The sequence below is a fragment of the Oryzias melastigma genome, linkage group LG20 (genome assembly GCF_002922805.2).
Source record: "Oryzias melastigma strain HK-1 linkage group LG20, ASM292280v2, whole genome shotgun sequence".
Classification (NCBI taxonomy): Eukaryota; Metazoa; Chordata; class Actinopteri; order Beloniformes; family Adrianichthyidae; genus Oryzias; species Oryzias melastigma.
The window spans coordinates 2,413,435-2,439,094 of record NC_050531.1 but is presented as its reverse complement, the minus strand read 5'-3'; the positions used below and the strand labels follow the sequence as shown (position 1 = coordinate 2,439,094).

The window sequence follows — 25,660 nt, the reverse complement described above, 5'->3', positions numbered from 1 at the left end:
ATGAGCTGCTGGACCCCCCACCCTCTCCCACCACACACAGCCTGTCTCTTAACAGTCAGTGTCAGAGCAGATGAATCCTCGACTTTAACTTTGACTGCACATGGATGCAAACTTACAGAGTTCTGGACATGACAGACACAAATAAATACATTTGTTCCCTCAAATATGACAAATAAATTAGTATTTATGGAAACAAATTAGTATTTGTGGAAACAAAAGAACATTTATGGAAGCAAAATTAGTATTAATGGAAACAAATTATTATTTTGTGAAAAAACTACTATTTTATGGAAACAATGAGTATTTATGGAAACAAATTAGTATTTATAAAAAAACAAATTAGCATTCATGGAAACAAATTATTATTTTATTAAAAAAAACTACTATTTTATGGAAACAAATTAGTATTTGTGGAAACAAACAAGTATTAATGAAAACAAATTCGTATTATTGAAAACAAATTATTATTTTATGAAAACAAATTAGTATTTATGGAAACAAATTAGTATTTTATGGAATCAAATTAGTATTTGTGGGAACAAATTAGTATTTATAAAAACAAATGAGCATTTGTGGAAACAAATGAGTATTTATGAACACAAATTAGTATTTACAGAAACAAAGTGGTATTTTATGTAAACTAATTAGTATTTTTACGAAAACGAGTTAGTGTTTTATGGAAATAAAAAAGTGTTTTATTGAAACAAATTAGTATTTTTTTTTAACACAAATAGTTACGTGTTTTGTACTTAGAGCCTAATGATGGTCAGATAATTTTGTGTGGTAATCGTGATTAAAAGAGTTTTTAATACAGAAACCCAAAATGTACAAACATTATATACACACGTTTACAGGGACTTTTCAGTGAAGTGGTTGATTGAATCTTCGTTATCAAGCGTGATGTGAACAAAACTGCTGTTAATTTCAGCTTCATAGTAAAACCACTGATTGTCTTTTGGTGTAAAAAAAATGTTTAAATGTTTTTTTAAGGAACTTTTTTCCTCATTTCAGAAGCTGAAAGAGAAGTCATAAACTTCTTCTGTTTAAATGTGACAAATTATTTCACTGCAGATGCAAAATTCTCCTGAATCCACGACCAGGAAAGTGAGGATAATCCTTGTTTTGAAGTCATTCTTGTTGACCTAGCTGACCTGGTGCATGCTGGGAAAAGCTGTCTGCTCTGCAGAGCCTGAGCAGTCTTGGAGAGGAGAAAGCTGCGTGACTTCATGCATGTCCAGCTCCCCCGAGGGACCTCCTGCCCGGCTGCAGACTTCCATCCACGCAGAACCCGGGATAATGAAGTCCCTGTGGGTTCAGGCTAATCAGAGCTGAGGGAGGCGAACACCGAACATGCCCTGTGGCACTCCAGATGCAGATGTGATTGCAACGGCTTTGGGTTCCTGCTCTCCTCTAATAGGAGCCTGTAGGAACCTGAGCAGGAACTCTGCAAAACTTCTGCAGGCTCAAAGTGAAGTCCTTCAGCGGAGGAGAAACTCCAACAAAAACAGCAATAAAAAGGGAGTTAAAATGAAAATTATTGTTTTCGTATGTTCAAATTTAACATATAAAATTAAAAATATACTTTTACTTCCAAAATCAAACAGTGTCCAAACAATAAAACTTTCAGAAACCGTCAGAAACCCATAATGCTTCCTCAGCTGCTCACATGAGTCTGGCGCCCTCTGCTGGACAGACCATGTCAGAGAAGAAGCAAGAAGTAGAAGTCAGGTTTAATACTTTCAATATTTTATTTAAAAACTGCACATTTTGTTTGCAATTTGGGACGTTTTAAGTTCAAAACTATGACTTTTGTTTTTTTGTGAAGCATTTGTTTCTGTTGCACTGAAATACAAAAGAACTCAATCAAAATTACATGTTTTTCTATGTAAGGGAGAACAATTTTTTTAATGATTATTTTAATTTCCTCATAAAATATGAATTTATAGCGAGTGTGGGGGTGAATTTCAGCTGAGCACAGTCTGTATTAATACCCTTGAAAATGAATGTTTTCATTGATCAAAGCCAGCGCAGCAGAAGGGAGGACTTCCTCTCTGGAGCTTCAGCATCAAGTTTCATGTCAGCTCCTCAAAAACATCCAAAAAGAAAACTTTGGTTCATCTGAACTTCAGCGGCACCGATGACCTGCAGACTCTCCTGAAAATAATCATCAAATAATAATAGTCAGCCTTGCAAACATCTCTTTGGTGACTGAAACCTGAAAGGTTCCATACAGAGACGGACCAGAACCAGCAGAAAACAGATTCATTCTGATGGTTCTTGGAGATCTTTTTCGTAGGAGAGAGTTTTTAAAGGTCGTCTTTGCAGAATCTTAAAATGTAAATTATTCTGGCTATTTGTAAAAAGTGACTGAAGTCAGGAACCTGCATTTACAGTGTGTCTTAATTGGACTTTAATCAAATCTTTACTGAGTTTTTATTTGTGTTTTTACGACTAGTATTTCTACTGATAAATAAGTGAATGGTGAGTTTCATATTTTCTTAATTTCTCCAACAAATGAGAACAAAAAAGTTACAAAACAATCAGACCAATTTAAAAACAAACTAAAACACATTAATAATTAGTCACTGAGGAAAAAATATTTGATTCCAAAGAAAAACCATCGGATTGACCATGTTTTAAAACTAAATGAAAACATTATAAAACTTTCTTTTTTTTTGTTAGAATCAAAAAAACACTCAATTTTTATAAAAAAAAACAGTTTTTTAATCACTATTTCGTCCAAAATGACAGCTTTCTTCAATAACAGCATTTTCAAAATAAAATCATCTATGGATAAGTCCAGTTTTAGAGTTCATTTGTCATAAATATTTAATAATTGTGGAAAGTCTCTGATCTGGTTTAAACATTTAGAGCATAAAAATAAATCACTCATATATAAATGTTTGCAGAAAATCCCCAAAACCCTGAAAGAACTCCCATAAACCACAATCCCAAAAACCAGCAGAACTTTACAGCTGAAGTTAGTGTGTGATGGACACAACGTGCTGCATAACTTGAAGATTAGCACAAACATTTAAAATGTTTTATTATGGATTTTTTACTATAATGTGTTGGCTTTTTTATGTTTTAACATTTTTTTCCAGAAAAGTCTTATCTGGAAGGATCAGATCTACACTCATCCAGGACGTTGCCATGGCAACAAGACCTCCAACTGAATCTGTAGACCAGCAGATCCAGCAGATCCAGGTCACGGCGCTCCTCTGCAGCCATGACTCCACGTTTATCAGCGCTGCATTCCCTGCGCATGCATGAACTTTGATACACCCCCGGGTGTGTGCGTGAGCGTTCCTGCGCAGACCGCCGCGGGTCAGAGATCAGAACCACAAGAACGCAGTCTGACTGCTGATCCAGTCCTGAGCGGCGAGGGTCCTGCAGCTCGTCCGAAACCCCTCCCCCTCCCCGCGTGCTGAGAGCAGCGCAGACCTTCGTGACGCGGATCTACCACGCGGCGCTCTGGGAGAAGCAGGAATGATGGTGACTTCCTGTCATGAATCTGTGGAGGAGCGTGCTCGCTCTGCAGCTTCCTGTGCGAGCAGAGAGGCGCTGCAGAGGGAAATCAGAGCTGACAGCCTCTAATCTGCCAGGAAATGCAAAAACAGTTTTAAGACTTTTCAAAATAAAAGTTTTAGTGTTTTAGTTTTGCAAATAAACTCGTAATCACTAATCAAACGGTTTAGAAGGTAAACTGGAAACTGATGTCGCTTTAGTCTTTTGCTCTTAAAGTTTTTATGTTTTTAAACAAGTGAAAATTATATATTTTAGCTTTATTAACATTTTTAAGTCATTTTTTTATGCTAAGAAACACTTTTTTAAAATTTAGATACAGATTATCAGGATTAAAATGAGCAGATTGTTAATTTGAAAACAAAAAATAAAATTTTGAAAATAATTTTGAGTTTAGAAAAACTTAAACAGTAAATTTTAAGAAAACCTGACAAAAAAAACTATAAATCTAAACCAGTTTTTGCTTTATAAATTCATATATTTTCTTTTTTTTTTTTCAAATTTAAAATATATATATTTTTTATATCTTTAAGCTAATCCTGATTTGACCTCAGAGATAACAGGTTCACAACATGAAATAAACCAAATTCTTTGGAGTTTCTCTGACTTTTCAAAATAAGAGTTAAAAAAAGCTGAGAGGATTTTACTCTCATTCACAGCTGAACTTCTTTAGCCATCAATTCTACCGTCTTAAGTATTTTTACTACAAATATTTTTTAAACAGTGGTATATAAAAATTAGACATTTTCTTCACTAAAGGTGAAAAATTAAAGAAAAAATGTGCAAATAAATCACTGAGATGCTGCGTAAACACGTCTCTGGTTTTCACGCTCCACGTGAAAATTCCTCTATTTATAGAAATATGAATAAAAAGTGTTTTTGTTTGTTTTAAAGTCACAGAAACAGCAGCCATGGTGATGGCGGCGACGGCATCCGACCAGAGGTTTCTACTTCTCTGATGGACTTCTACAGGTTCTGGTCCAGCCAGCGGATGTAGTTGTTCAGGCTCCTCCCACCGACGCTGGACATCATCGGCGGGACGGCGAACGCCATGCAGCCGTGGAACCCGTCCTCGTAGTGGTCGCTGGTGACAGCGACGCCGGCGTCCCGCAGCCGCCTGACGTACATCAGCCCGTCGTCCCTCAGGACGTCGAACTCGCAGGTCATCACGTACGCTTTAGGAGTCCTTCGCAGAACGTCCTGCTCTGCCAGCAGCGGCGCCGCCCTCACGTCCGTCAGACCCGGGACCTTCCCCAGCAGCCCCCCCAAGCCCCTCTCCCTCACCACCGGCTGGAAGTTCTTCCTGCGCTCGGCCGGCAGCAGCGCCGTCCAGTTCAGCTTGGAGCGGGTGGCGGCGCTGATGGCGGGCTGGTCCAGAGAGCTGTGGTTGTTAGCCAGCAGGAAGGGCTCCAGGGAGGAGTCTGCGCCCAGGTACTCCAGCCAGAACTGCACCATGAGGGGCCTGTAGAGGATGGGCACGTCCTGGTTCTGCTGGTAGGACGGGGTGAGGAAGTCCAGAGCCTGCAGCACCGGGTAGATCAGCGCCTGGAGCTTGAAGTTCACCGTCTGAGTCGGGTCGGACGTGAGCTGTGGACACAGACGGCGGTCAGGACGTCCCAAATCCAAAAATCTGAGGCAGATTTAGACGTTTTTTCAGTTTGTTTTAGGCTAATTAGGAATTTAGCTAATATTTAAAAATATGCTAGATGTTTCGGCAAAATTAGACGTTTTTTTCTACTTTTTTCTTAGAATAATTTGGAGTTCAGCTAACATTATGCTAGCTATTTTGGCTAATTTAAACTTTTTTCCAGTTTCATTTTGGAATAATTCGTCGTTGAGCTAATATTTAGCATTATGCTAGCTGTTTTGGCTAACTTAGACATTTGTCAAGTTTTATTTCAGAACAATTTGGAGTTTAGCTAATATTTTAACGAGATGCTAGCTGTTTTGGTAAAATTAGACATTTTTCCAGTTTTCTTTTTCAGAATAATTTGGATTTTAGCCAATATATTATTATTATAATTGCTGTTTTTGGTTCATTTAGACATTTTTCCAGTTGTAAGGCAAATTTGGATCTTAGATAATCATTTTAGCATTATTGTAGCTGTTTCTGCTAATATATAACATTTTCCATTTTTTTAAATAATTTAGAGTTTAGCTAATATGTTAGTGTTATGCTTCCTTTTTTGGCTAATTTGGCATTTAGCTAATATTTTAGCAAGCATTTGACTTTAGCATCTTCAGCTATCAGCTCTAGCATCTTTAGCTGCCACATTCAGTTTACAGCATTCACAGTAGCATTATCGCAGGTAAAGCTATATATCTAGTTCCAAATGTAGTTCCTTAATTGACCACTAGAAGCTGGTTTCACAGGAAGTAATTGATACCACCTTAAAAATATCATAATTTACTCTAAAAATAAACAATTTTGTAATATGTTTTTTAAGACTTATTTTAAAGCTTTATTTTCTGTTGATGACGACAAACTATGTGTGCATATATGGGGCAGTCTTTTTTATTGTATAGAGTATTAGGGCCACCTTAAAGGAAGAAAAATAAACAAAAAAATTAGAAAAAAATAAAATTATGTAAGAAAAAAGTTAAAATGTTATTAATTAAAATTGTACAATTATAAGAAAAAATATTTTAAAACATTCAGCAATATACAATAATAAAGTCATACATTTATGAAGAAAAAGTCAACATTTACAAAAATAAAATTGTAGTTATGAGAAATAAATTCATTCACAAGAATAATGACGTACATTTTTGCTTTAAAAAAAATAAAATGTTATATTTAGCTTTTAAAATGTTTCAGCAGACATTCAAATACGACCTCTTTAATTTATTTTGCAGACTGTTTAAAAAAATGAGATAAACATCACTTTTTTGGTAAATATACAACAATGATTTTTAAAAAACATGATTTTTTTTTCTTTTAAAGTTACACATTTTTAAATCGTAGTTTTTACTTATTCAAATTGAACTCGTCTAACAACGTGCCTTTTACTTTTATCTTTATTCAACATGATGCTGTAATTTGAACTGCCTCTTGTCCTTTGGTCTTTGTATATTGTTTTGTGTTTATGTTGATAGAGCTTGAAAAATCAATTTTTAATAAATAATAAAAAAAATAATGATAAATCATGGATTTATGATTTGATTTTGATAAAATTTAGACCTTTTTCTTATAATTTTACAAGCTTTTTTCATATATATGTTTAATTTTCTTCTTTGAAGGTAGCCCTAATACATGTTGTGAAAATGTTTCTGCTTTTAGCGTTTTGTTTATCCTTCCTTTAGTTTGCCCCGCCCACTCCTCCATCCGTGGAACATTGTGAAAGACCCGCTAAAGCCCCTTCAGGCGTTGGCGTCTGTTTTTCTACCTCTTGCACCACAGCGGCGGCTAAGTTCCCCCCGGCGCTGTCTCCAGACACGCAGAGTCTCTCCGGGTCGATGCCGTAGCGCCGCAGAACCTCAGCGGACAGGAAGGTGCGGGACGCCGCCAGAGCGTCATGGTACTGATCCGGGAACACAGCCTCTGGAGCCAGGCGGTAACTACGGCAACGAGAAATAAAAAATTAATGAGAGAAACATTTCTCTTTTTTTTTTGCAAAAGCATGCCTAAGTAAGTGTGTCAACATGAGCTGAATGGAGCGTTTGTGGGTCAAACTGCGGTTGCTGTGGTAACAGAGACAGCGTGAAGATGAAGATAAAGACAGATAGGAGAGGAACCCGGAACTCACTCCACGGACATGATGACGGCATCCAGGTCCTCCGCCATTCTCCGAGAAATGAGGTCGTAGGAGCGCATCCCTGTGAGAACGGAAAACGGTGTGAACCCGTGACCTCACTCCTGATTCTACTGGACCCGTCTTTCAAGCCCTACTTGACGTGATCGGGTCAAACCAGTTCAGCTGAGGACGTATGTGAATGGGTGTGGGGGGTGTGGCTTCATTGTTTACACCATTGTTGATCTTAGTTGGTTTACTTTTTTCATAAATAAAGATTAAAGTGACCCGTCATACTCACGGCCGCTGCACAGAGCCCACCCCCCTCCGTGGAAATAAATGACCCCTCGCTTCAGCTCCGCCCCTCCGACTGGATGAAACACGCGGGTCGGCACGCCCCCAAGAGTGGTGTCCGTCACGTGCACGGTGGGCGAGGAGCGTGCGTCTGTCGCCTCCACCCAGGTGATGGCCCGGTTCAGCAGGTGGACACGGTGGCACGCGCCCAGCGAGTGAGCCACGTGACTCTGGAAAAACATTTTTTTTAATTAATCACAAATCAACAGTTTACAAAATCCACAATATTTACAAAGCTACGTCAGAGGGAGTGGACACCTGGGGGCGTGGCCACGCCTTTGACAGGTGTTTCTTCCGCAGAAACATCTGAATTTACAATTAAACTAAACAATTTTGTGTGAACATTAAATTGTGATTATAATTATGATTGACAGTAAACTCCAAACTGATTACGTCATTTTAGCGCGAGATTTCCCTTCCAGCTGACTGAGTTTAAATAAATAAAGTCTTTCCTGACTTATTTTTAAACAATAATGCATCCTAATCTAACATTTTCCTCCATAAACGGGACATTTCCGGTTTGAAATCCGGTTCATAAAGAAGACCGCTCCCATCCCCGCAGGTACGGCCGGTCCGGCGGCTCCGCGCGCCCTCCGCCGCCGCCTGTCAGCGCATCTCACCGCCCGTATGAAGCTCCGGAAGAGCGCGTCCAGCAGCATCAGCTTCCACGGTTCGCTCACGCCGCTCGGTAACGGGAGGTAGACGTAGTAGGCGGCCGCGGACAGCAGCACGGCTCCGACCCAACGGAGCCTCATCGCCGTGGCATGTACCTGCGCGGCGGCGGTCACGGGCGGTCAGCGGCTCCGCCACAGATTCACGGAGCACATGGGCGATGACGCTGTTTTCAAAATAAAAGTTTGGCGTCAGAATGGCAGCAGTCCAAAACGGCAAAGGATGATCGCTACTTTTATTTTGAAGAGGTCATATAGGAAGTCGTTCAAAGAGTTGTGCAACACCGCAGTTCTGGAAGGGAAATGTAGTTTACAACAAGAAAAAATACATTACGTTAAAATACGTTTTAAAAATAAATTATATTTATATTTAAATACTAATATGAACATTTGTCTCATGAAACAAAATCTAAAAATCAGTTTATGCTTCTGTTATCATGGGAAATAGAAAAACTTAAATGAAGCTTTAATGTTAGTCAAATTAAACTCGTAAAATTGTGAGTCTTTAATGTCCATCTTTTTGGAGCATTTTGTGAGTCACAATCACTACTATACAATTAAACTATTGCCGCCAGTGTGAGTAGAAAATCTGATCACATGACTTCCGTGCCGATTACCCAGCAGCCCAGCTGTGTCCAGTTAATTAATAAAGAAAGCTGATAAAAGCAGCGTGCAAACTGCTTAGCTGTTCATTTTGCTCTTCACTATGGCTAAGGCCATTGGGGGTTTCTTAAGGCAAGTTTATTTTCCCTTCTTTCCCCATTGAATCTAACTGACTGCACTGATGATAATTGTATTTAAATAGCAGATATTCAAACCAAACTTTTAGCTGATCTAGTTGACATGCTGAATTACCACATTAATGTGAAACTGAAATAAATTGGTTTATTGTGAATTTTTAGTCTTGTCTGAATAAACCACTCTTATTTTGAAATTCTTTAACTTCTTTTCAACTATTATAGCAAATAAAAAAAGATACCTGAAACTCTTAAATACATCAAGGCTGAAAAAAAAAAAAATTGACTTGCTTTAATTGCTGCATTTTATTTTGTTGCCACTCAAACATATCAATTTCATATATGATTAACTCCACTAAAGTTCTGCTTTCATCTTGCATAGGTTGTTGCTGCTGCTGTTTTTAGCTGCTAGAGGCTGTCAATCAGAAGGTAAGCCCTGCCTCAACTTTAAAAAACTATTTTTCTTTTTCTCACCAAAATGTTTCTTTCCTGTCAGATGCCCATGTTGGATCTGCTGAGAACTACAGAGATGAAGCGGAACTGGTTCCCAGGGATGAGCTGGAATCTGACTCCTACACACCTGATGACCAAACTTTATGGAGCCCTGAGCTGTTTGATTGGGAAGATTCAGATTTGAAAAATGATTCCTTGAGCTCCGACAACTCTACTGTTGATCAGCATGAAGAAGAAACGTCGGAGAACAACTCGTCTGCACAGGATCTTTCAAACACGATCAACTATTCTGAAGACCCTGCAGTAGAAGAATTTGGGTGTCCATCTGAGCAGCAGCCCCGCTCATGGCAGTCTAATAAGGACCCCCAACAGTCAACTTGCCAGTCCCAGGTGCCCCAGCAATCAAAGTGCCCTCACCGGGTGCCACACAAGCACAACTGTCTATCAAAAGCTTCAATGACGCCAGACAAACTCAAACACACTTCTATGCAGGAATCTAAAAAGCTTGGTATGCCGGGGCAGAATGACCACCAATCTCCAGAGAGGCATCAGCAAGAGCGTGGTTACCCTCCCTGGTGGCTCCAAGAGCCCCAACTTCATGAGTATTTGTCCAAATGGACCCATCCTCTGGCTTGGCTGTACAACATGGCACAAGAACTAAACCAGCAGGGCTACCCCCCGGTGTGGCCCCAAGAGACTCATCGTGGCTGTAAGACAAAAGTTGCACCTAATCAAGGTTGTCAGTCCCAAACTTTGCCGTACCAATATTTTCAGAACCCTGTGATTCCACACCAGAATTTCCACCCCCAAGCACCCCCACAAGAAGGCTTCTATTCCCAGGAATCCCCCCACCAGGGTGTCCATCCCCGCACATCCCCACATCATGGTCACTGGCTCCACCAACTCGGAGGTGAACAGCATCATGGTCACCCCCGCCAACCCAAAGCAGAGAAATGGCAAGGCCCCCCACATCACCACCGCCAACCCCAACCCGGGTCCCGGCAAGGCCCCCCACATCACCACCGTCGGCCTCAAGTGGAGCTCCGGCAAGCCCCCCCACATCACCCCCACCAACCTCAAACGGAGTCCAAGCAAGGTCACCCACATCACCCCCACCAACCCCAAGTGGACCCTTGGCAGAGCTTCAGGCCTCCCATTTCACAAGGAAAGCAACACTTACCTCAGCCCAGTCAGCAGTGGGCAGAGCCACACTATGGCCAACCACCCCACCAGCCAGAACTGAAGCCATATGGCATCCACCCAGGTTACCGCCACTGGTCTCGTGCAGAAATGCATCCTCTTTACCAACAGGCACAAGAGAACCTACAAACCCATTTTCCGCCTGACCAGCCTCAACCTGAGCCAAGTTACAGCCACCAGCCACAACTGGAACACTACGGTCATCCACGTCTATATCATCAACCACAAACAGAATTTGATCAGACCCACCAACTGCCTCCACATGGCCATCCTTCATACCAGCCAGTCGAGCCACATCAGTTCATGTCCCACGTAGAACAGCAGTATGGCCACAAAGCTGACCTGCCAGTGCCTCAAAGTCATGGCCACTTGCCGGAGGGCCAAGAAGTGCCTACTTTCACAAAGAAGCCACGGTACTTGCCTAAAAGGCCCCCTTTAAAAGTCAGATGGCCAGTGTACAAGCCTTCAGCACAACACCACTAAGATGTCGTTGATCCCAAGATGCCAGTGAAAAAGCTGCTCTGTAGCCCTTTGTTTTTGTTTGAGATGCTCTACTGACCTGTCCAATAAAGAACTTGGTAAAGTTTGAACAAGTTTTGGCTTCAATTTAAACAAAGCATGGGTCTATTAAATAAAACAAAACTACAAGATTTTAATTGATACCAATTAGTGTTTTGTGAATATGGAGAAGGTGTTTGACCCTTGACCTGAGAAAGGTAGTTTGCCCTCTGGGTGAGTAGAGGGGTTCAAGTATCTTGGTCTTGTTCACAAGTGAGGGAAGATTGGAGTGGTGTCTGCTGTTAGAGTATGAACCAGTTCAATTTACCGGTTGATCTTTATTCCAATGCTTCCCTGTGGTTGTGAATGAAAGGATGAGATCCCAACTCCAAGCAGCTGAAATGAGCTTTCTCTGGAGGTTGGCTTGGCACTCTCAAAGATAAGGTGAGAAGCTCTGTCACCCAGAGAGAGCTCAGTGAAGGGCCTTTGCTCCTGCATATCCAGAGAGCCAGCTGAGGTGATGTCTCCCTGGGTGGAAGACCCAGGACACAGTGGAGAGACTGTCTCTCGGCTGGCCTGGTAACACCTCGGGGTCCCCCCAGAGGAGCTGGAGGAAGTGACCGGGGGCAGGGAAGTCTGGACATCTTTGCTTAACTTGTGCCTCCCACGACCTGGTCCCAGATGAGAAGAAGATGGATGGACACAAATGTGTTAATCTATTGTAGACTTTGTGGAGTACTGGAGTCCACTGTGTGGATACTATGGAGACTGTAGAGCAGATTAGCTCTTTCAGGCATGTCCATCTAGGCACAAGAGGTTAACTTCACAAGCACACTTTCCCTTATTTTCTACCCAAAGTTCCAGTTTTCTACAGCTTGAGTTTGAACCATTTAAACATCTTAAAGTGTTAAGTTTTTCCCTGGACATGATTGGATGTGGACAGTGGAAAACTCAATCCTTCAAAGGGAGTCCTATTTTAGTCCTCCAGTCAATTTGCATCATTGTTTATGTGAACACCAAAATGTAGACATCAGCTTTGTGTCCTCTTAAGGAAACTAAAGTCAAGTTTTGTCTTTAACTACTCTAATTTGAGTAGATGTCACATAGTTTAAAATAAATCATTTCTGTTAAAGTTTGTATTTGAAAAGTAAAGTTTTACCCTTCACAATTCATTGAAATTAACCCATTTTTGAAGTGAGAACAACCTTATATTAAGGCTGCATCTCTGTCTGGCTTTGTTTCTGGTGAAAAGAGGTTACAACTTAAGTTTTCATTTGGTTTGTCAAACCTGAACACCCTGCCAACATCTTCAAAGATCAGGATTATGGTAGTGAAGATGCTGTTTCCTTAACTTTGACTCATCTGGTCATGTAGTGTCAACCTGAGACTGCTAATTGAAAAATGAGGCCAAAGCCTTCTTAAAGCAGCAGAACTCCACACCTGATCCAGATTATCGCTGCTATGTGTTTGCCTCTCTTGCCTAAATGAGTCTTTGATCATCTCTGATTCATGAATCCTCAGAGAATGTGAAGAAGACATTTGATGTGAGTTCTCATGTCACTCTGTTCTCTTTGCAGCATGAAAACATTTGACTATTCTCTTTAACATTGTTTTTTTTCTTTTAGTGTTGTAAAATTCATTTTTAGAACAATTAGTTGCACCTGCTTTCAACGAATGACACTTGCAGCCACTTAACAACAGCAGGAGGGGATAAATGGTTTGAGTCCCTTCAGTTCTTCACTGTTTTCGGACTAATAAGGTGACAGCTGGGTTCATCGTGGTGGTATGGGACTGCTCTTTGGGTAAGCTGGCATGAATTTGTCAAAAGTATTAAGTCATGTACTAACTTAGAGTTGTTCTTTTTCCTCTAGATTGTTGCTGTTGTCTCTGTTAGCCGTTGGAAGACATCATGTAAATGGTATTTGTATTTAAGTGATGCAGTAATTGTGTGTTTTGGGAAAAATGACTGATGCACCCCTGTCCCCACAGCACAACATACTGGAGCTGAAAAGTATAGAGGAGGCCTGCATCTGACTCCCTTTGGCCCAGATAGATATGGACGTCCTGTTGAACAAGCCTTCCCCAGATGGGGTCCAGCTGCTCCCAAGAAACCAATTATTTCAACGAGAAACCCTGACTATGCTTTGGGACGAACAACACGTCCCGTTAAACCATTCCCAGTCCTTGCAGAACCTGATTACCCAATGAGGGAGCCACCGGTTCCCACAAAACCAGTCTCCTGGTCTGTGGAGCCCAATTACCCACAGTGGGAACCAATGGATCAGATGAAACCAGCTCCTTTACCCGTGAAGTTCAAATATCCAGCGTCAGTGGGTCCATCCTTTGCTCCTGAACATCCCCAGACTGAACGTGAAGGACCCAAACATCCCGGCTCCGTTGAGTCTCACTGGGGGCCGAAAGTGATCCGGGAACGCCCTTTCACATCAGTGGCTCCAAGAAAGCCGGCTTACAAAGCCAAGCGGCCAAGCGACTTGCGTAAATATCCCCGTAAACCACGTTACCTCTCAATCCGAACAAGATTTGTACCCCAGCACCCAGCGTGGGGAAGGAAATCTAGATCATTTAGCTAACATCTGCTGCTGAACTCCATGCACCAGTCCTGTAGTTTCTGTTTGTACATTCAATACTGTGAAGGAATCCTATTAAAAAGTCAAATCACAGAATTTCTTGGTGCTTTTTGTATGACATGCGGCCCATCTAATTTGTGCACCAGTGTTGTTTTAAGCCAAATTATTTTATCAACCAAGTTACTCCTGATTCCACAAAATATTTAAGCCACCTGATATTGAACTTCTAGAAATATTTACAGAACTTATTGTTTGCAATCATCTTGTAGAATCTGAATTACTTTCTGTCCTTAAGAATCAACAATTTGTGGGTTTAAGGATGTTGGTCCAGAGAGTCTTTAATGCCTTTTGAGAATTTAATTCTTAAAATTTTCAGTCAGTTTAATATGTCATCATTTTGAATTACATCTGTGTAAAATTACCTTCATGTGAGTTCAAAAACTCCAGAAATGTTTTTTTTTTTTTTATTAGATGAATTGTCCCCATTTAATGTAGTCTCTCCTTTCCAAAGACTGGAATTATTTTGTCTCTTTATCAGTTTAGTGTCATCTTATGACGTGGTCATCCATCTTCCTTGATAGACGGTGTCAAAACAAAATACTATGTCACATCCAAAAGCCTAATTTTACTCTAGAAATGGCAGCTGCTCCTAAATCAGATTCTTCTGTTGGAAAATGCTTTCAGTTATATAATTTTGGCTTTTATATGTTTGTGGAGAGTTCGGTCTATCATCATTTATGATGAATAGAGTCTCTGTGAGCTGAATGTTGTCCATTGAGGTCTGATAAAACATGAGACTGTTCTGCTGGAGTCGGCTTGTAAAAACGTATCTTTATGTCATAAAGTTTGTTTTTGCAGTCTTGAAGGAAATCACTGTCGTGGTAAAAGAAACAGAGGAAGGACTGCTTTAAACCAAAGAAGTAGGAGTCTCTAAATTATGAAAGCTCCAGGAAAACAAAATAATGGATTTAAGAATATGAGTGTTTTACTTTCATTAATGGTAGTTTTCTGGGTGAATTTTCCAAACTAAAGCCTATGAAAACACTCAGGATAATGAGCTGCACTTTGTTTTAGACCTTTCAGGCTGTAAAGCACAAACATCCTCACAGGACGAATCTCCCAAGGTCTGATGTCAGATTGTAGCTCACAGAGGAGATAACCGTCCCTCTGACTGAACTTTAGACTCTTCACTACCCAGACAGGAGTTAGGGCACTGGGAGTTGAAATGATTTTGAACAACTTAAATCCCATACATGACCTTTATGGTAAACCATACCAGCTCAGTGACCTAGTGGAAGAGTGTCCACTGTACCACTACAGACTGAGACTTGATTGGAAGGTTGTGAGTTCAAGTCCAGGCCGAGACGTATCAAAGACTAAAAATGGGATCCAGTACTCAAACCCTGTTTGACACTCAGCATCAAGGGGTTGGATTGGGGGGTTAAACCACCTGGCGCCTGGTCCACGCTGGCCCTTGTTAACCTACAGTGTTGTTCACACCAGGCGTGGAGCGCCGCGGTCCTCCGCAGAAGGTTCACACTGTGCTGCGAATTATTTCGGCATCTGGTCTATATTGTGTCAATCCTGGCAGGAAGTTCCATCAAAATACATGAGAAAATCTGGTTTATTTTCAAAATATAACCTATTTTTCTCAAAAAAACACAGCGATTGACAAATGCTATCATATTTTTGTATCTAAACAGACTGTAGAGATGAAAATAAACACACAATCACAACACACACACACACTTCTGTGTGTCAACAACAGATAAATTAAAGAAGTGCAGGTCTACTAACTACTTGCTTCTCCTAAGCAGAAACATGGGTAATATTGTTAGGTTATTCATTTACCCATGATGGCAAAAACAAAAAAAAAGTTCTAGCAGAAGCGCCTGTCAACCATCACAGAAAAATGCGTGAGAGCGCGGATGCCGCGCGCACTCCACACCGCGGTGCTTCTGCGTCCAGTGTGAACCTAGATCAGGGCTCTGCAACCAGCAGATCAGGAGCCACATGTGGCCCTTTTGTTAAAGAAAAATAAAAAGAAGTTTCTGAATGTTAAAAAGTAACCATAAAGTAAGAAACTTGTAAAGGGGGAAAAAATAAAGAGTTGAAGGACAGTGCGTATCACAAGTTGAACTACACTGTAAAAAAGGAAATATTGGATCAATTAATAAAAGTTCTGTAAATTTGTACATTTAAAAATGTTAGTTTTTATGAAATTCAAAATTTGAGATGAGCAAATTGTGAACTATTATTTTTGATTTGATAAAAAATAATATTTTTAAATGTAACAAATTACAGAACTTTTGAAAATTAATCCAACATTTCGGTTCTTACAGTGTACAACATTTTGACACATTTGTGTGGGTCCTGTCCTGTACTATAAAAAAAAAAAGTCAATGGATGTCAATAAGCACAACCAGTATTAAGCCACACCAGATTATGGAGCAAATATTCTATTTTTGATGAAAATAGAAAAAAAAAACATTAAAGATTCCAAACAATCCAACATGCTGCTCCTTCTTATTTGAGGCTAAAAATGTACAGGTGAAATTGTGTTCGTTGTTTAATCTGTAAACAGAAGCATCAAAACTTACTAAAAACAGTTTTGTTTTATGGATTTATAGAATAATTCAAAATCACGTTTGGATTTTGTTAAATATTTTGCATTCCTTCTTTTGCTTCACCACCTTTAATCTTGTATGTCAGTAGGAAGGTTTATGATATGAGTTTATCTCATTTGACATGTTGAAGTACCAAGGTGAAACAGCTACAGCCAAAACAGCTCCCGATAAAACTGACGACGCCGTATCTCGCAAAATTCAGAAGAATAAAACCGCCCCCAAACTTAAATCATAATTTAGAATGATCATAAACTGTAAAATGAGTTTTAAAAAAGTATATTAAGCTATGACATTTAACCTTGACGCAGTACTTTTGTTTGGTTTGTTCTCACTTGGTTTCATTGTGATGTTTATTCATGAAATAGATAGCTCCACCTGCAAACAGTAACTGACATCCGTTTGAGATAAGAGAAAAGTATAAAAAGTTTCAGGGTTTCCTAGTTGTTTACTTTTGTAATTGTCACTGATGGCTGCCAGCGTCGGAGTTATGGAGATGATCTTTGGGTAAGCTTTCAAGACGTCTACCAGTTTGTTTGATTTTAGGTTATACGGGTATCAGCCCGTCTACACATTTACCTTTTTTAGACAATAAAGATGTTATTTTTCCAGATTGTTGCTGTTGTCCTTGGTGGCCGTCGGGAGAAACAGAGTAATTGGTAAGTTTAATCAAATCAAATCAAATCTCAAAGGTATTATTTTGTGTATGTTTACTTAAGTACTCTATCCATCTCTATTTCCCAAACATACAGCCAAGGAAACTGAAACTGAAGATGAAACTTATAGAGAAGAAGAAGTAGACGACTCTGAAAAACTTCCCATTCAACTAGACCACCTCACTGAGTATTTATTTGATCACCTAAAACGATTCCCTGTGAGGCAAAAATTCCAAATTGGAGGCTTGACAGATCCAGCTAAACCATCTGGGGATGGCAACTTTCCATCGGGGAACTCTGCAGAGCCAACCGTCGAGTCAAACTTCCAAATCAAGATCCCAGTCAGTTCCATGAAACAACTCCTTATGAACACCAACCCAAAAATCTTCTTTCAGGCGCCAGGAGGTCCCACGAAACCCTTCGCTTTGCCCAATTATCTTTTTGAAAATCCATCGAGACCCATGAACCCAATGCCTATGCCGGTGGAGCCCAAATACCCTATTGGGGGACCAGTAGATCAGATGAAACCAATGCCTATGCCCATGCCCGTGGAGCCCAAATACCCTATTGGGGGACCTGTAAGTCCCATGAGGCCAAACCCTTTTCCAATGGAGCCCAAATACCCAATTGGGGGTCCTGTAGGTCCCATGAAACCAATGCCAATGCCTGTGGAGCCCAAATATCCAATTGGTGGACCAATAGGTCAGATGAAACCAATGCCTATGCCCGTGGAGCCCAATTACCCAATTGGGGGCCCTGTTGGTCCCATGAAACCTATGCCTATGCCTGTGGAGCCCAAATACCCCATTGGGGGCCCTGTTGGTCCCATGAAACCTATGCCTGTGGAGCCATTGTATCCAATTGGGGGTCCAGTAGGTCAAAGGAACCAAAACCCTTTCCCTATGGAGCCAAAATACCCCAATAGGGGCCCTGTAGGTCCCATGCCAAGACCTTTGCCCTTGCAGTCTGACGACACTCCAGCAGGACCCCCATACAAAGACATGGACTTCATGCCTTCCTTCCAGATGCCTCAGGCCTCCCAGTCTATGAGCTTCGACAGGACGTCATACCAGGAACCTATGTCAGACTTTTACATGTGGTTTTGCAAAATAGGTGATCGGTTAAAAGAACCACAACAGGTACCCCAGAGCCAACAACAGTGGAGAATGCCTTATTAACAGGTCGGGTGTTTATTTATTTATTTATTTTTTTAAGTTTCTTTACAACAGCAATATTTAAAGGCATTTGTTGCTTGTGTCTTTCAGGTCCAATGGTGAAGGAGCAGATCAGCTGTATATTTTTTTGCCAAAATAAAATTTTTATTCTGAGATTACTTGTCTGCCTTTGTTTTCATTCACACTGACATGTCTTTACCAAGATTAAGGAGTTCAGAACATGACAAGATTCCAAGCAGAAGACAGTTCTTTGTGTTTATATTGTGAGAAGATAGAAGGTCATTTTGTTGATGGTACTTTGGAGACTCGGTCTTGATCTTTTAAAAATAGAAATGAAAATGTCAAACATTGTGCATAGTCTTTTGGTATTGAAACAAAAAAAATGCAGTGAATTACATGAAAGTCTATTTTCACACTTATTTTTAGTTTTAGATCGTCTGTCTTCCTACTTTTGCAGGAACTTGGTGTTTTTCCTCTGACTGTCTCTGTCTTTATGTTGATGTAGCAAAAGTTGAGATAAATTCTGCAAAGATCTCCACAAAGAGCCATAAAATAAGGCTTTCACCCTCACACTACTATAAAGACACAGGCTGTTTAGATAAATTCTACATATAGTACTAAAACACAGACAAACTGAAAACGTACTAGTACAATTATACACAGAAATCACAAAAAAATCTGTCATGGTTTGGCAAGCCCCTCTGGCTTTTTCTGCAGGTGTCTGTTACTTCTATCCCATCTCCTCTCCCCCTTGGCTGTTATAAAAACTGGTTAATTCAAATCCTTATGCGCTAGTTTGTCTGCTAACATCTAGTATTGTTGAGCCCACAATTGTTAGTGCAGGGGTGTCAAACTCAATCACACAAGGGGCCAAAAATCCAAAACACACCTTAGGTCGTGGGTCAAACAGGAAAAACATTTATTGAACACTCTAAAACTACAATTTTAAAACTTTGAAACTTTTTAACATAATTATGAACTAGATATATAGCATTACCTGCAATAATGCTAGTGTGAAGCTATAAACTGAATGTGGTCGCTGAAGATGCTGAAATTGATGTCTAAAAATGCAGAAGCTGATCGCTGGAAACGCTGGAGCTGATAGCCAGCTAAAATATTGGCTAAATGCAAAATTAGCCTAAAAAAACTATTTGAAAAAACTTTGGTTAGCTAAAACAGCTAGTATTTAGCTGAAAAAAGCTACAAAAAAATAAAACAAAAAACTTTTCAAAAAAGCCTAAATTAGCCAATATAGCTATCATGTAGCTGAAATACTAACTGAACTCCAGAACAGCCTAGAAAACTTTTAAAAGCCTAAATTAACAATAACAGCTACAATGTAGCTATGAAATTTGCTAAACTCCAAAATAGCCCAAAAATAGAAAAAAATAAACAAAACAGCTAGCATGAAGCTGAAATATTTGCTAAACTCCATTTTAGCCTAAAAAAACAAAAACCAAAATCCTAAATTAGCTGAAACAGCTAGCATGTAGCTGGAATATTTGCTAAGCTCCAAAATAGCCTAAAAAATGGAAAAAATACTAAATTGGACAAAACAGTTAGCATGTAGCTAAAATATTAGCTAATCTCCAAAAGAAAAAAATGCCTAAATAGTCAAAAAAGCTATCTCCACCACAGGTATGGCACCTTGGAGCTAGCATGTAGCTGCAATATTTGCTAAACTCCAAAATAGCCTAAAAAAAACAAAAAACAAGAGCTTAAATTAGCCAAAACAGCTAGCATGTAGCTGAAATATTTGCTAAACGCCAAAATATTCTAAAAAAACTACCAAAAAAAAAAAGCCTAAATTAGCCAAATCAGCTAGCATGTAGCTGAAATATTAGCTAATCTCCAAAAGTAAATGCCAAAATAGTCAAAAAAGCTAGCTCCACTACAGGTATGGCATCTTGGAGGGGGACCATGTCCCTTGGGTGCTGACTTTCTGGGCCGGTTGGCCCTCTCTCCACACAGGGAGAGGGATCCCCGAGTTCTCTGGCAATACCATGAGCCGGGGATCACATCACATCTGAGCTGGGGGTGTCACTGTCCCTGTGGTGTCCCTCGAGTGCTGGGCCCCTCCAATATTCCATCTGTGGGTGAGCCTGGCCAGGCAATGTTTACTAAGCTCTTCAGGGATCTCTCTGTGTCGTCCCTCTCCTGGGGGGAGACGGGATCTCCTGCTTTGCCCTCTCCAGATCCTCCCACAGGGTGGCCGGGTGGTTGCCTGGTGCATGGGGCGGGTCTCGGTTGGGGGGCCCTGGCTCTTGTGTGAGGTTGGGGGATGGCCAGAACAGAATTCCTGGATGGTGGTGGACTGGTTGTCTGGGGCTGGGGTGCGACTCTTAGTGGGTGGAGCCCTGTACTGGGCCCCCTGGCGCGGTGTAGCTATCCTACTGGCTGGGCTGGAACTTGCACCCTCCATGGTCCAGTTCCTCCCTGCTCTGTGGCCTTGGGGGCCCCTGTGGCGGCTCTGCAGGTCCTGGTCCTTTTTAAGAACCAACACACTGAAGCCATCAAAGATGAAATACAGCAATGAGTCGATCACTCCATGTGTGGTCATTAAGGGCGAAAGGGGGTCACAAAAGGGGCGGAGCTCCAGCCAGCTGACCCAGGTACATGTATGAATCAGATCTGCTGAATGTAGAACACTTGATTTTCTCACATTGGGATTTACTTTGGTTACTTTTTGGAGGAATACTAATATTTTGAGTAATAGGGGGTTTATTTTAATCCAAATTGTGTTTTTTGAGTTAAAATAACCAAGAAAAAAATGTGTCATTTTTTAACCCAAAGTTGGGTAAAAAAAAAAGCCAAATTTGAAATGTTTTTTAAACTATGGAGATTTTAGAGTGTTTGGTTTCCTGAAGGATTGAGGAGGATTGATGTTAAGATAAACATCAGGAGAACCAAGAACTGAGATAAATTAAATCCAGTGTAGATTCAAATGATGAAAATTCAGTCTGTAGAACTGCTTAACCTTTTTGGGGCTGAGTGAACTGCAGAAACCTTTAGCTTATGTCAGGTTCCTTCTCCTGAAGGTCTGCAGGATCAACCTGATCAGCCATCACTGATTTATTTCCGCTGTCGTTCAATTCGATTGAAGGACAATAAAAAAAAATCAATTTAAATGCATTTTTTAATGAAAGAAATCCATTAACAATTATGATGTTGGTATAAAACAGAAAACGTGTACAGATTTACTTCAGAAAAACATGAAATTTCTAATTTTATACTAAATAAAACCAAATTTGGTCGTATATTTGATCATCACCAGCTAAACCTGTGACAGTCAGTCCATTAGTCTTGTTAAAGGAAGCAACTTTGTATTTAAAAGGCTGCTGTAACAAAATCCTTAATTTATCCTAAATTATGCATGCTAATCTGTGAATAAATGCGACAAACCAAATTTTTTTTTTTTTAGGATTATAGGAGAGGTTTTCTTCAGAACAAAATAATTACCTAAATCATTTATGATTTATTTATGCACATATTTACAGATTAAAACAATATAGCAATAAAGTGTTAAATTATTCATCGATGACAGCACTAAGGGATTTAAAGTCTTTTAAACTTATCGGTTGAAAATGACTGAATTTGTTTATTGACTTTATTAATTTATCTTTAAAAAAATGAGAGTTTTGACATAAACTCAAACATTAATTTACAACGTATACATTGTTTTTAGCCACAAACCAATCTATTAACAGTTGAAAAGCTGTGCTATTTCCCCTCGGTACAGTGGTGTAGTGGTTCGCCCTCTTGCCTCACAGTGAGAATGTTCTGGTTCAAATCCCAGCTGTTTGCAGTCTGCATGTTCTCCTGGTTCACAAGTCGTTTCCTCTAGTTTCTTCCTCCAGTTCAAAAACATGTTTCATGGATTAATTAGTGTAACTAAATTGCTGTTTGGTGTGAGTGTGTGTCCCTATCCCAACTCTAGCTGGGATAGGCTCCAGCAACCCTGTGATTCTGAATGAGATTCTGTGAGTTCTGACGATGGATGAATGCAGGAAATTTAAAAAAGTGTGACTGTCTGTCACATTTACTGTCCACACTGAGCCTCTAACCTGAAATCAACGAGTTTACTGACAGAGAAAGTTTGTGCTCATTCTGTCAGATCAATAAAAGTCTTAAAACACAGACATGAAAATGTGGATATTTTTCCTTTATTTGAGCCTGTATTCGACCTGTGACCTGCCCCACTTCCTCCTCTTACGTCTTATTAGCCGTGAAAACAAACAGGAATGAGCTGATTGAGGAGGTGACATCAGTGGCGTCTTCTCAATCCCGTTTATCTGCTTTTTCTGATTAAAGATTCTTTATTTCTGTTCCATAATCAAGGTTTGTTGAAAGAAGGCTCTGTCCTTGTGAGGAGGACCGAGTCTGTGGCGTCTTATCCATCGGACGAAAGCCGGACTCGTGTTCAGGAGGAGACAAGAAACACAACTCTGAGTCGCAGTGACCTCTGCAGACCCACTAATCTCCATGTCTAGGCCTTAACTTTACAGGTTTAATCCTCAAGATTTGGAGGAATGGAGTGCAGATTACCCACAATGCCAGAGAATGACTGCATGACTATTATATACATATAAAATGGGAATATTTTTGATCATGAGAACCTTCCAACCATGTAAATTGGTCATTTTTTCAAACTTTTTATTGAAATGAAGATGAAAAGAGTTTATAGGATCATTTTTCTGTGACTTGTGCTGAACTTAAGAACAAATTTGAGGAAGTGACATCATCACAGCCATCTTTGATGAGAAGAAATATGGAGACAAAGGGAAATCTTCAAATCTAACTTTATTTATAGAAGACGTTTCCTGCTACAGAGCGCATCAAAGGGCTTTATATTAAATATATAAATAATATTATTACTAATATTACATATTGAGCAAAAAACATGGACAAAACTCTGTAAAATAAAATTAAAATGTGAACAAATACCAATACATTGAGACTTCTGTGTTCAGACATTTATAAAAAAAATAAAATAATGTTTAAAAGAATCTTAAAGATTTCTAACTTGGAGTGACGGGCTGAGTTTTGATAAGAACATTATTTTTCTTAGTACCAGAAAGAAAAGAGTTTATAAAACCATCTTTTCATTTGTTTAACTGCGAAATGGTCCTAATGCGTCTAAGTTGATAAAATTGTCTTTGTGTGTTTTTAAATGTAAGATCTACATCTTAAATGACACCGAGGTTTGTGACTTTACTCCAGACTTTCATCTTATGTGTTGATAAATAAAACTGAACTGTCTCTTTCTCAGCATTAAAACCAACAACTAAAATCTCTGATTTGCCTTGATTGAGCTTGCAAAAGTTCTCCCCCATTATTTAAATACAACCTAAAAGGTCGTCAATGTCATCAGGAGACAGACATATATCATGGAGTGTCATCAGCGTAATGATAGAAGTTTATTTCATGTCTCCTGATGACATCACCTCAAGCATGTGCAGGTAAAAAAGTTTGGGACCAAGGATGGAGCCTTGTGGGACGCCACATGTCAGTTTTGAAGTATCATTGAACCCCACCGTGCCTCTTGTGATTACAACTGTAACTGGAAACACTTTGAACCCTCAAGGATACAGGTAAACGCCATTTACTGTTCTCGTGGTGCTGGGTGTCACAAGACAGATCATGGATCAGAACTTCCCGACTCCATCATAGTTCTGTTCAGCGCGAATGTCGTCTGTTGGATTAAATTTGGTGCAGGACTGAAAAAAAGGATCAGAGTCACAGATTTAAATGTACCCTTAACATGGGTGATTGTTGGTGAGGAGTAACCCCGCCCCTACTTCCTGTCATCTATCTGTTTACACTCTCTCCTGCTAGCTTATAGCCCCTCACACCCCTAAGCTAACATTAGCAATATCAGAGCTACCAGTTTTGATCCTGATTCCAGCTCAGACGAGGAAAACAAAGACGTTCATGGATCTATAGCCTTGTTTCCACTGAGTGGTCCAGTCCGGTATTTTGACCGTTTCCATTGTGAAATTGACCCAGTAAAAGTTCTGACCCATACTTCTTGAGGGCCCCCATCCGTTGTAGGTCCATAGAAAAACAGAACGGGACAGTTGGGGCGGAACAGCTGTATCCACCCGTTGATTGGAAGAAAGCGATAACATTAGAAAGCACCAATGTAGCGCTAAGCTAGTGATTCCGTTTTCCTCTTTACGGCGGCATTCTTAGCCGACCACAATCTCTCTCAGACAACGTTAAACTCTTGATATAAATTACGAACAAAAAGTAAAGCAAGAAAAAGACGAGCTGCTGGATGACCTCCATTGTTGTTGCTTTGCTAGTTGTCGAACTACAATGACGCAATGACACGCTAGCGGACTACACCATGCATGGGCCGTTAAATCAAACCGCTCAGTGGAAACGCCTGCCAAAATTAACTGGACCGGACAGTACCACTCCTTACCGGACCAGACCGTACCACTCCTTACCGGACAGGACTGCGGAAACGAGGTTGAACTGATTGGAAACATTTGCCAGAATTAACTGGACCGAACTATACCACTCCTTACTGGACTGGAACATACCAGACCACTCAGTGGAAACTAGTCTTTTTTGGATTCATCAGAACAAAGCCCTTTTTTGTCTAGTCCTGATTCCCAATCATTCCAGAATCATACTCAGAAATCATACTCAAAGTCAGAAATAAAATATAAAGTTTCATTTTCTTTATGTCCTCCACGAGAAAAACACCATAAACAACATTTTTGTTGGAGTGGATCTTTAATAAACTAATATAATCCAACCCACACACTAATTTAAAGCTGAAATATGTTTGAGTTTCCGTATTGGACGAGTTCAGCCTGTAAATTCATGTTATTGATTTAGGGAAATGTCTCCATGCAGACGGAATGAGCAGAGGCAGCATGACCCTTCAGATAGTTTATTTTTATCAGCCTGTGGAATCCGGTTCCTGTCGTCCTTGTTCATATCTTTGTTGATTCTCTCTCAGTATAAATGCTGAGCTCCTCATGACTTCTGCAGCTCCTTCAGAGAACATCGGCGGACTTCCACCTCTGTGATCAGAAGGTAAGAGGAGACGGCGGACACGGTTAGCGTGAAGGTTTTCCTCTTTGCTGATTGGTTCTCTACCTCTGGGGCAGCTGTCAGACGTTTTGGAGTTTGTGTTTGGCGGCCATCATGGGGACTCTCCGTCGGTGAGTTTGATCAAACGGTTCTGCTCCACTGCGTCCAGACGGACTTCTCTAACGTAGATGTTCCTGCAGGCTGCTGGTGCTGACCCTGTTCGCCGTGGGACTGAACCACGTCAACGGTAAGTCTGCTCCAGCAAAGCGCCCTCCTCCGGTGCCCTCTCTGACGCGTTTCCATGACAACAGGGGGCCTGTTCGGTGACTCTGGTGAGTCTGGGGAGTCCGGTCAGATGAACCAGGGACACATTTTACTAAAGCACCCTCATCACCCCAAAC

General features: G+C 40.4%; 4 protein-coding genes across 6 annotated transcripts in view; 3 read left to right on the top strand and 1 right to left on the bottom strand.

The window, feature by feature from the left end:
- Nucleotides 1-4,340: 4,340 nt before the first annotated feature.
- LOC112151379 (neutral cholesterol ester hydrolase 1) lies at nucleotides 4,341-8,607 on the bottom strand. 2 transcript variants are annotated; one of them, XR_002920113.2, is made up of 6 exons: nucleotides 8,231-8,607; nucleotides 7,558-7,780; nucleotides 7,272-7,341; nucleotides 6,912-7,083; nucleotides 4,411-5,112; nucleotides 4,343-4,378 (listed from the first exon to the last, which is right to left on the bottom strand). XR_002920113.2 is itself a non-coding variant. In XM_024280293.2 (5 exons), exons 1-5 carry the CDS (start codon nucleotides 8,363-8,365, stop codon nucleotides 4,492-4,494), a joined length of 1,221 nt encoding a protein of 406 aa, XP_024136061.1. In that variant the 5' UTR covers nucleotides 8,366-8,605; the 3' UTR covers nucleotides 4,341-4,491. The 2 variants fall into 2 exon arrangements, 1 of the variants encoding a protein (XP_024136061.1); XM_024280293.2 differs by having other exon boundaries at nucleotides 4,341-5,112; nucleotides 8,231-8,605.
- Nucleotides 8,608-8,910: 303 nt separating this feature from the next.
- On the top strand, nucleotides 8,911-11,261 carry LOC112151376 (putative mediator of RNA polymerase II transcription subunit 26). Of its 2 annotated transcripts, XM_024280291.2 has the most exons (3): nucleotides 8,911-9,016; nucleotides 9,401-9,447; nucleotides 9,515-11,261. In XM_024280291.2, exons 1-3 carry the CDS (start codon nucleotides 8,988-8,990, stop codon nucleotides 11,152-11,154), a joined length of 1,716 nt encoding a protein of 571 aa, XP_024136059.1. In that variant the 5' UTR covers nucleotides 8,911-8,987; the 3' UTR covers nucleotides 11,155-11,261. The 2 variants fall into 2 exon arrangements, with proteins under 2 accessions (XP_024136059.1, XP_024136060.1); XM_024280292.1 differs by lacking the exon at nucleotides 8,911-9,016 and having other exon boundaries at nucleotides 9,399-9,447.
- A 5,472-nt stretch (nucleotides 11,262-16,733) lies between these two features.
- On the top strand, nucleotides 16,734-18,367 carry LOC112151062 (vegetative cell wall protein gp1). Its single transcript, XM_024279707.2, has 4 exons — nucleotides 16,734-16,888; nucleotides 16,994-17,040; nucleotides 17,134-18,218; nucleotides 18,303-18,367. Exons 1-3 carry the CDS (start codon nucleotides 16,851-16,853, stop codon nucleotides 18,213-18,215), a joined length of 1,167 nt encoding a protein of 388 aa, XP_024135475.1. The 5' UTR covers nucleotides 16,734-16,850; the 3' UTR covers nucleotides 18,216-18,218; nucleotides 18,303-18,367.
- A 6,790-nt stretch (nucleotides 18,368-25,157) lies between these two features.
- Nucleotides 25,158-25,660, top strand: part of LOC112151484 (uncharacterized histidine-rich protein DDB_G0274557) — a gene marked incomplete in the record, with an annotated part of 863 nt that continues 360 nt past the window's right edge. The window contains 4 exon segments of the mRNA XM_024280446.2: nucleotides 25,158-25,262; nucleotides 25,337-25,390; nucleotides 25,460-25,506; nucleotides 25,571-25,656. Of these exon segments, the coding sequence (XP_024136214.1) occupies nucleotides 25,374-25,390; nucleotides 25,460-25,506; nucleotides 25,571-25,656 (150 nt within the window).